Genomic DNA, 11491 nt, shown 5'->3' on the forward strand with positions numbered 1-11491 from the left:
ATATATATATATGTATGTATATATATATTCCCTCTTAAGAGTTAAAACAAAATAAAAGAAAAAAATGGGAATAATTTAGAAATTTCTGCGCAGAACAAGTAGGAGTCAAAAACCTTGAAAACGGAACGCCTTAAAAGAACAACACGTTTATATATCCATTTACTTTGAAATATAAAACTTGCCGGCACGGACCTTCTTTGTGCGACGACTTCTTCAAAGTTCAAACACACTAATTCCATCATCACCATTATCAATACCAATTCCAACAATATCATTCCCTGCAACATCATCATTGATTCATTCTTCATCACACTTCACAAACCAAAATTATATTCGCCTTCAAATAAATCAATTCTCGTACCTTCTCACTTCTCAGTTCTCATCAACAAAAACATGAAGCTTTGGCCATGGCCTTGGGCCACTTCCATATCTACCCTCTTCTTCATCGTTGTTTCCACCTTCCTTGTCCTTCGGTTCTTCCGCAAAACCTCTGCTCTCCAAATCCTCAATAAATGGTGGCTCTCCTTCGAGGACCGACTCCATGTCCACCAGTCCTTCAAAGTCCCACTCTACAACCACCATTTCCAGGAGAATCATCTCTACCGGAAAATCCTCACCTACCTTGATTCTCTCCCTTCGGTACAAGACTCCGATTACACTAACCTCTTCTCCGGCCACAACCCCGCAGATATCTACCTCCACCTCGACGCCAACCAGACCATTCAGGACATCTTCCTCGGCGCCAAGCTCTCTTGGACCAAGACCAATGACGCCGTCATCGGCGGCGTCGGTTCCGATTCCGCCGCTCTCGTGCTCCGAATCAAGAAGAAGGACAAGCGCAGGGTTTTCCGGCAGTACTTCCAGCACATTCTTTCCGTGGCGGAGGAAATTGAACTGCGAAGGAAGGAGATCAGGCTGTACACGAACTCCAGCGCCGGCGAGTCGTCGCGGTGGAGGTCGGTCGCGTTCACGCATCCGGCAAGCTTCGATACGGTGGCGATGGACGCCGAGCTGAAGAACAAGGTGAAATTGGATCTGGACCAGTTCCTCAAGTCAAAGCAGTACTATCACCGGTTAGGCCGCGTTTGGAAGCGGAGCTACCTCCTCTACGGTGCCTCCGGCACGGGGAAATCGAGCTTCATCGCCGCGATGGCGAAGTTCCTTTGCTACGACATCTACGACATCGATGTTTCGAAGGTAACCGACGGATCCAATTGGAAAACTCTGCTGATGCAAACGACGAGCAAATCGATGATTGTGATCGAGGACCTAGACCGGTTGCTGTCTGGAAAGTCAACGGCGGTGATCAGCGTTTCGAGCATGCTGAACTTCATGGACGGCATCGTTTCGTGCTGCGGCGAGGAGCGCGTGATGGTGTTCACGATGAACGGCACGAAGGATGAGGTGGATCAAGCGGTGCTGAGGCCTGGTAGGGTTGACGTTCACATACACTTTCCCTTATGCGATTTCTCAACGTTCAAGATTCTCGCGAGCAGTTACCTAGGGCTTAAGGAACACAAGCTTTTCACTCAGGTGGAGGAAGTTTTCCAGACTGGGGCACGGCTTAGCCCTGCCGAAGTCGGCGAGATTATGATATCGAACCGGAATTCACCGACTCGGGCCTTGAAAACGGTTATAACGGCTTTGCAGGCTCAATCAAACGGTGGTGGTGATTCGGAAGTAGGAGGAAGGAGGAGAAGGAATATTCGGGGCCCATTGAGAAGGATACTCAATCAATTGAGGGAAGGGTCGGGTGAATTAGATCTGAATTGTTTTTTTTTTTTCTTCTATAGGTGGGCTCAACAAAAACATTGTAAAGTAGCTGCTTGGTACTAACAATTATATTGCATTGGTTATTTTTTTATTTTTTTTATTTTAGTTTGGGGGTTTTCAGTCATTAATTATATAATTTTTTTTTACTACAGGAAAAAAAATTATCTGTGCATTAAAGTGCAAAGAAAAGAATTTTAGTGTAATTTTTCTTAGCGTAAAAATACGATGTAAATATTGAGTAGTCAGTCTTAAAAAAAACGAAATGCATTTTTTTCTTTTGTCAATGAAATGCATTATGTTATTTTTTTAAATTTGTTTGTTAACATTCTTTTCTGCGATAATTGGAAGAAATCTTAAGTTTTGGCTCACTTACAATTTATCATTGTGCACCAAGGTAATATATTTCGGAGCAGGACATGGAATTTGATAAACAATAAATTATGCCAAAGATTATTGAAAAATATTATATGTATTATTTTGAGATGTTATATTAATACCTTGGACATATAAAGACAACTGGGCCTGTAACAAAGATCATACAAAATAATGAATATCGATAGATTATGATGTTATAATTTTCACAAACTCTAACAAGGAGAGAAATTTTCTCTCATCAAGAGAGAACTTGAAATTGCTCCAATAGGGAGAGACATAATCACAAATCATCAAATTTTTCTTTTTCTTAACCAAAGTTTTTTGTAACCAAACCTTTTCATAACCGTAGTCTAAGTTTAGATTTCTCCTAAATCCAAGTTATTAGACCTGAAACAGAACCATAAAGTCAAACTCAACACAACATCATCACCAAACCTTTTAACCACAATCGACAAAACTAGATGGCTGGAATACACCAAATATCTATTGAAGGCAGAACAATCAAATTCAAGCAAAAAGAACTCAAAGGATTCAGAATGGACTGCATCAATCTTGTAGAAAAGTTCATAATTGAGAAGAAAATCAACTTTAGAACATGCAAAAATGCATTAATAGGAATGTGAAAAAATTTCGAAGGAGTATTCAATTATTCATATCAAAAGTAAACAAAAAATAAAATCTTAATCAATTTCAAAATCAGAGAAAAGGGCTATAGATCCTTAAGAATGGGTCATGGAGCTTCAAAGGCCAATTGCTGAATCTTAAATTGTGGACACAAAATATGGCAATTGAAGAGTTTGGACACAATTTTATAGAATTCTGGATTCAAATTCATGGATTACCTTTGGAGTTCATTAAAAAAGATTCAAATACATGGATTACCTTTGGAGTTCATTAAAAAAAAAACAGCAACGGAGATTGGTGATATAATAGGTAGCATGAAAAGGTAGAGGATCCAATAAGAAACAACATTGTAGAAACTTTTTAAGAGATAGGGTGGCATTGAATGTGAAAGAGGCTCTCCCAATAGGTTTTTGGTTGAAAAGAGAGAACTTGCCAAACTGCTTGAAAAGAGAGAACTTGCCAAACTGCTAGATTTTCTTTAAATATGAGCGACTTCAAGCAGTTACTGTCTCAACTACAGGATACTGCGCATGGACAACAAGAATGTTCAGGAGAAACAACAATGACGATCTGGGATCCTTCAAAGCCAATATATACGATAGATTTAGGAACAAACTAGGTCAAAAATTTGAGCTACAGATATGATACAGGCGGCAGGTCAGAAGAACAAATGGAACAAGAGGCAGAGGAGGAGGCGCATAAGTTTCAAGAAGAAGGAAGGCGCATAGTATGTCAATAAGAGCCAGCAGCTAGTGAAAAAAATAATCTTAAGGAGAGACACAATCAATTAGACGAAGAAATCATGGAGAAATAGAAGAGTAGAAAGCAGGAAAATCAGAATTTGGCAGAATAGTTGGAAGAAATTCCTAAAACTCAGGGATTGAATGAGAAGTATCTAGAAGAGTATGTTGCCGATCTAATAGAAGTAATGAAAAGGGTTACCAAGACAATCAGAAAGTAAAATGATATAAAGGAAATGTGCGTGGATATAAGAGGCCTAAGTGAAAAAGATGACCAAACTAACAGCATGGAGGATTTATTTAATCAAAGACATTCTATTTTAGGTCTAAGAAACTATGATATAAATAAAAAATAGGCCAATGAAACAAATAGTCCAACTCAAGATCATAAACAATGGGAGGGAGTTGATATAAGTAAGGAGCCCAGAACATTAAAGAAAATCTTTAAAAGAAGGTTAGGAGAAAGAACGAGGGACAGGAACACATTCAGACAAGAAAGGAGATGAGAAAAAACAAGCTTCTAAGGAAGGGCAGTAGTTACAGAATTAGTAAAAGAGGATAGTGGTGATGCAGTGATAAGAATAATGAAGATAGCAGAAAAGATAATAGGAAGGAAAAAGAAATTTACAAAATAGAGAACGATGAGGTATACATTGTGGAGCTGGCACGTGATGAAGAAGAAGAAGGAAGTAGAGAGGATAGGACAATGACAAATGAACCAACACGATGGAAATTAGAATTAGTGAAAGGCATCAACAGCAAATTGAATTTTAAAAAGAAGAGAGAGGAGAAAGGAATACTCAGAATCATGGGTGAAGATGAGAGACATGAGAAAGATAAAGTAGTTAGGAGCATTATAAAGAGGAGCAGGGTTGAAGGAACAAGCAAGGGAGAGGATGATGCACAAATGGTGATTGTCCAAGAAGAGCTCAAGATCAGTTTTATGGCCGGAGAGGCGGGTCTAATCCAGCCTCACCTAGAGTCATAAATCTCTTTAGTTGGAACTATCGCGGGGTAGCGGCACCTGCGACAGAATTGGAATTATGTAAGAAGTTAAAACTAGTCGTCATGTTCTTCATAGAGACTAGAGTTAAGGAATGTAAAATTAAAAGATTTAGAAGGATATTACGTTTTGAACACTCTTTTTGAATAGAACCCCAGGTTATTCGGAGGTCTTGCTCTAGTTTGGAATAAAAGTTTGAAAGTTAATATTACTCTTGCAGGCATTGATATATTAATGCGCATATTAAAGATAATATAGGAAATATTTGGGACTGCTTTTCTTTTATGGAAATCAATTTTTTAGGCAACGAAACAATAATGGCGAGAACTCACAACAAATAACACGGGGTTAGCAGGTCCTAAGCTTTCTATTTAAGATTTCAATGACATTCTAAACCAAGATGAGAAGATCGACCTACACCCGAAGACAAGAGAGCAAATGCAGGAATTTAAAACGTTTGTGGATAGTAATAATCTCATGGACATGGAGCTAAATAGTAACAAATATACTTGGTTTAGTAACCCAAGAAATAATTTTATTGCCAGGGAGAGAATAGATAAAGCCATGGCAAATTGAGAATGGCAAAAGATATATCAACACACATCAATGGAAGCTTTCCCAGCTATAAGCTGTGACTACATTCCAACTTTACTCAAGCTTGCACAAAAAGAAAGATGTAGTAATTTTTTTAAATATGGAACATTTTAGAAGGATCATCAAGATTGTAATAAGGTCATAAAAAGAGGTTAAAATCAGCAGACCTAGGAAATAGAAAATTGGAATATTTTGAAGGATAAAATGAACAATTGCAAAAAAGAATTAAAGTGCTAGAGCAGAGCCACATTTTCTAGAGCTGACAGGGAGATTGATCAATTAAAGGAGAAAGTAACCAAGCTACAAAACCAGAATTTTTGTGAGGCTCAACAGATGCAGATCCAAAAGTTAAAAAAGGAGATAACTCAACTTTGGAAAAGAAAAGAAAAATTTTGGAGACAAAGAACATGAGTAAAATGGTTGAAATAGGGTGACAAAATTACTTCTTTTTTTTTCATGTGACTATAGTCCAAAGGAGAGATAAAAATAGGATTGAAAGATCAAAAAATGAAGAAGGACAATGGGTCAATGGTAGCAAAGATATTATGAGGCTAGTGGAGGACTATTTTCAAAATCTCTTCATGAGAACAACAAGAGGCAGCATTGAGGATTGCATCAAAAAGATTCCAAGAAGGGTATCATAGGAAATGAATGAAGAATTAATAAAGGAAGCCACAAATAAAGAAATTCAAGAAGTATTTTTTATGACAGAAAGGCTAAAAGCACCATGACCTAATGGCCTAAATAGTCTTTTTTACCAAAACCATTGGAAGGAAATACACATGAAAGTTAATGTAGTTGTTAAAGATTTCTTTGTAAACTAGAAAATGTCAAAAGGGATAGGGGAGAAGGGGGACTACAGTCGTTTTAATTTCAAAGATAAGACAACTGGAAAGCTTAAATCAGTTAAGACCTATTATTTCAAAGATTTTGGTAAATAAGATTAAGAACATATTAGACAAAATAATATCTCCTATTCAAAGTGTCTTTGTAAAGGAAGATACACTCAAGACAATATTTTTATTGTACAAGAGGCTTTTCCTAGCTTGACAAGAAAGAAAAAGGGAGCTCTAATTGCTTAGCAATCAAACTTGATATGAATAAATCATATGATAAGCTTGAATAGAATTTTATTGAGAAAGTTTTGGTAGCATTTGGATTTCATAGCAAGTGGGTCAGGATGTGTATGGAATGTGTCATGAGTGCAACTTACAGATTCAAAATTAATGATGACTTATCAAATGAGATCAATCAACACAGAGGGTTAAGACAAGGTGATTCGCTCTCTTCCTATCTTTTTATTTTAGCACCAGAGGTCTTCTCTATTCTTATGGAGGAGACAAAATTAAGGAAGAATCTTGGGGTTTAAAATAGCCTCAATAGCCCCTGTCATTATCCACTTTTTGTTTGTAGATGACTGCATTATCTTTAATAAAGCAAAGGAGGAAAAAATTTATCAAATTATTCTTATTTTGAATAAATACACTAAGGCTTTAAGACAGAGAAGCAACTTAGACAAATCAGGGATCACCTATAGTCAATAAGTGCCCATTAAAATCAAGATAGATGCAAAGGATATCATAGGTATAGCGGCTTGGGATGACCCGAGAAATATTTAGATCTTCCAGTGCAATGAAAAAGGTCAAAGAATAAAGTTTTAGCGTAGATTGAGAAAAATATTAGAGCTAAAATGGATGGATGGATGGAAAAACTGTTAAATCAAGCAAGAAAGAAAGTTTTAATCAAGTCGGTCATTCAAGCTATCTTAACTTATGCAATAAATGTGGTGTTATTCCCAAAAAATTTTTGTAGAAGATTAAGTGCTAAAATTGTAAAGTTCTGAAAGGAATCGGGGGACAAGGATAAAGGCATACATTGAAAAAGTTGGAGTAGAACTAATAAAGGTAAGGCTGATGGGGGCTTGACTTTAGGGATTTTCAATGTCAAAATATTGCACATCTTGCTAAACAAGCTTGGAGGATTATAAAGAATTTAGAAGCATTATGGGTGCAAATTTTAAAAGCTAAATATTGTGAGAATGAAGATTTTTAGGAGAATAAGAGCATAAGAGAGGCATTTTGGGGTTAGAAGAGCATTTTAATCGAACGGAATTTTTTAAAGAGACAAAGTAGATGGAGAATTGGGGAAGGTTCCAAGATTAAAATTTGAGAAGATAAATGGATATTAGGGCTAGACAGAATTCAATGCAGAAGGAATCCTAATATTCACTTAGTGAGAGCTCTTTTAAAAGAGGGCGTAAGGTGGAATAAACATAAAATTAGTGAGATATTCCCAAATGAGATAAAGAAAAAGATTTTACAAACTCTAATTAACTGAAATAATAGAGAAGACAAACTTATATGGCCCTATAGATGGGTTACTATCCTGTGAAAAAAGAGCTATCAGATCAAGAGGGGATGTTCCGTCAACTAATACAGATTTTAGAGACTTATGTAAAGATATATAGAATCTTCAGATCCCATAAAAAATTAATTTTTTTTATAGAAAACAATACAAAATATCATTCATGTCAATTACAATTAATGCAAAAAAAAAAAAAATTGCAAACGATCCTAAATGTCAAATTTGCATGGAAGAAGTGGAAACGATTGAGCATGTTTTGTTGTTCTGTTCATGGACAAGAACATTATAGTTTGATAGACAAACTCATTATTTTCCAACCTTAGAATCAGTAACAAGCTTTGGTGCATGGCTAATGGAGATGTTCAAAAGAATAAAGACACAAGGAAGAGAGGACAACAAAATCAGGATGGCCAGGATTGGATTCATGAGTTGAAAGATATGGACAACTAGAAATAATACAATTTTTAACAAGCAGAAATCAATCCACAAGTAACAATTATAAAAGCAAACATGATGGAATTAGAATTCAGAGCAGCTAACATAATAAGAGAAACAACTCAAGCAACAACAGTAGTACAATCAAGGAGAAGCGACAAGAAGGCTACCTAAAGGCTGCCTCCAGAAGATTAGGTCAAAGCAAATATTGTTGCAGCATACCAAAACCAAATAGGGGAGGGTGCCTTACTAGTAGCAATCAGAGATTGGACAGAAAAAATAATCACTGAAATAATAGGAAAGATCAAAGTCTTGTCTAGTCTAGCAGTAGAGGCATATGCAGTTAGGGAAGCACTAATTTTGGCAAGAAATCTTCAAATAGAGCAAGTAATGATTGAATCTGATAGTTTCATCTTAGTCAAAGTTGTGAAATCAAAGGCCATAATAGGGGAGATAGAACCAATTCTTAGAGATATACAATGGTTAGCTTCGGAAATCCCAAGAAGTGGTTTCACATTGATTCCAAGGGAAGAAATTTTCTAGCGCATCAAATAGCAAAAAAGTGCATGACGAATGAACTAACGGCAGACTGGACATAAAATTTGCAAGGAGATCTATAACAAATAGATGTATCCGTAGGGGTCCAACCGAGGGCCAAGGAATATAGAAAAAAATAGAGAATCTGGTCATTGGAGATGGGAGAGGAGGACAATGGACCGGACCGGGAGACTTGCCAAAGAAGCTACATCAGAAGGTGATGGAGAATCATTTTTCGGCGACACTAAGAGGGTAGCTCGGGGCTTTTGCGTCAACCAGTTTGGAAAGGTAGGTGGATTCCGAAATTGGAGGAAGACCACAAGTGGTGCAATGTCTAGCAGCGTAGAGAGCGAGGGAGCAAAACGCTTCGTTTCGACCGAAGGGCAATAAGTACAAATCTTCATGGAAACACGACGGCAAAACAACTTCAACAGGGGCAATAATTGAAAAAGAATAGAATGTGCAATGGGTATCGCAGCAACCATTTTAGAAGACGTTATGGCGATTGATACCAACCGGCGGAGACTTCTTCAGTGTCGGTGATTTTGGGCTTTAACCGTCATAGGTGATACAAGCGATGACAGTAAGATAGGCGAGTAAAAAATGCAGGTGTGGCCAAAGTTGCAACCAAGGATAATTGTACCGACTTAGAGTTGTTTGGTACTGCGAGTGAGAAAATTAATTATGAGTGAGCAAGGTCAAGAAATTAAAATACTAATCTTAACGGTTTTGGCCCAAAATTAGGCTAACAGGTTAAAACAGTTGAACCGAACCCATGTTGTGTCTAAGCCCAAGGCTTATAAGCCTTTTCCTTAACACATTTCAACATTTCATTTTCTCATTTCATAGGGAGTTGCTGAAATAGAGAAGAGAATGAGAGAAAAGAGAAGTGAGAGCAAACCCTAACTCCGACCACCTTCAATCCTCCATAACTTTTGTTTCCGAGCTCCGATCGCCACACTGTTTGCAACCACGTGAAGTTTGTTTCCTCTTCTTCAATTCTATTTGAATAGTTTGGTTAGTAACTCAAAATCCCAGCTCCAATTTCTCATTCAAAGCTAATTTTATATTTGAGTTTAGGTATTGAGGATTTTTCATGATTTTGATGTTATAAGGATTCTCTAGCTTATGTTCTTGGTGGTTTCTATCACCAATTTCAGTAGATAAAGGTAAGGATCCCTTTTTCCTCTTGGTTAATCAATTTATATAAACTCTAGTTTTTGATATTGTACCAAATTGTATGATATGGCATTAGATTGAGTATTTGAAAGCTTGCTTTGGTATATTTGTGGAGATTGGACTCGGATATCGGTGAGAGTCGAATTGAGGCTTGGAAGTTTGAAGGGAAAAAGCTTGAAACTATATCATTAAGGTATGAGTTTAAGTTTCAGATATGTACCATGTAATATGACATGAAATCCTAGGCTAGTGGACTTAGGATTATTGTTAAATTGTTGTGATTCGTTGTTTAGTTTAGTGGAATTGTGATATATGTTGGTTGATGATTGAGTTTGAATGAGATTGAATAAATATTGTGAATTGATTGCCTATTGAGGCGTTGATATAAAAATTGGGCCAGAGGCTATGATAGGATAATGAATCCCCTATGAGGTAAGTTGAGGTAAGTGGTGTGAAATGTTATATGAGAATGAGATATTTGATGATGATTAGTTGTGGAATTTGTTTGTATGAATGTGTATGTTGAGGTTGTCTTGAGATATTGATTAAATAGGTGTTAAATAACTAGAAAGGGTAGAGAATCGATAAATGCATGTTAAGGGAGCTTAGAAGTGGTGTTGGAATGATTTTTGAACTGAATTGGAATTTGAATTGGTGAAAATTGTTATGCAGAAATGTTTGGGTGAAAATAGATTTTTGACGAAATTTGATGGGGCATAACTTGGCTCTTGGACCTCTAAATTTTATGGAACTTGTTTTAAATAAAAATTTGGTTTGTCTATTTTGTGACATTCAAAGAACGGACCCAAAAATGATTTTTAACGAAAAAATTACGAACATTTGACAATCTGGTTTAAAAATTGAATTCTACAAAAGTTGTAGAATTTTAAGGTCATGCGTATGTGTATGCATGACCTATGCGTACGCATGATGGACGTTCCAAAATTTAAAAATTTTTATGTGAGTACCATGCATACGTGCAAAAGTGAACTTGTGCGTACGCATGAGGCATGCATACGCATGACCAACCTGTTTTTAGAAAATGTGTTTTTTTTAACTGTTTTAGCTTATCCAATTCACTTTTAAGGTCTAATAGCTAGTTCTTAGGCTTTGAAATGAGTGTGAGCACATTGAATAGGTTAAATTGATATTGAAAGAGATTGTGGAGTGGAGGATTTATATTAATGATGAGTTGATATTATTGAAATGAGATGATAATGACGGGGATTATGTGTAAGTGTATATCTATGAATACTTATGATGTTGAGATATGATTGAGGGTGATAATGATTATGATGAATTATGACTGAAAATCAATTGATATGTGCTTGAGCTCCTTCGGTAGATGTATTGATTCACTTCACTTGCTCCACGTTGAGATTGGAATGAATTGGAAGTGATTGAAGGGAATGAGTTGACATGTTTAAATGATGAGGATGAGTTGGATTGATATGAGGCTCCCTGGGTAGATGCAGTGGTTCACCCCACTTGTTCCAGGTTGAGATTTGAAGCTCCCTGAGTAGATGCAGTAGTTCGCTCTACTTGCTTCGGATTGAGATTGGGACGAGTTGGAAGTAATTGAAGGGATAAATTGATGTGGTTGGATGATGAGAATAAGTTTGATTGAGATTATTTGAGCTTCTTGGGTAGATGCAAAGATTGTAGTTTTGTCTCGCTTACTGCAAGTTGGTAATTAAGCTCCCAGGGTAGATGCAAGGGTGTAGTTCGCCCTACTTACTCCTAGTTTAGAATGATACCTCCCGGGGTAGATGCAAGGGTGTGGTTCGCCTCATTTGCTCCTAGTAAAGATGATTAGAACTCCCTGGGTAGATGCAGTGGTTCGCCCCACTTGCTCCGGGTTTAGATA

The 11491-nt window shown here is 36.9% G+C and overlaps 1 protein-coding gene across 1 annotated transcript; it reads left to right on the forward strand.

The window, feature by feature from the left end:
- Positions 1-83: 83 nt before the first annotated feature.
- Positions 84-8835, forward strand: LOC107460428 (AAA-ATPase At2g46620). Its single transcript, XM_052253217.1, has 2 exons — positions 84-1680; positions 8548-8835. Exons 1-2 carry the CDS (start codon positions 394-396, stop codon positions 8833-8835), a joined length of 1575 nt encoding a protein of 524 aa, XP_052109177.1. The 5' UTR covers positions 84-393.
- The last annotated feature ends 2656 nt before the right edge of the window (positions 8836-11491 follow it).

The sequence above is a fragment of the Arachis duranensis genome, chromosome 8 (genome assembly GCF_000817695.3).
Source record: "Arachis duranensis cultivar V14167 chromosome 8, aradu.V14167.gnm2.J7QH, whole genome shotgun sequence".
In the NCBI taxonomy this organism is placed as follows: domain Eukaryota; kingdom Viridiplantae; phylum Streptophyta; class Magnoliopsida; order Fabales; family Fabaceae; genus Arachis; species Arachis duranensis.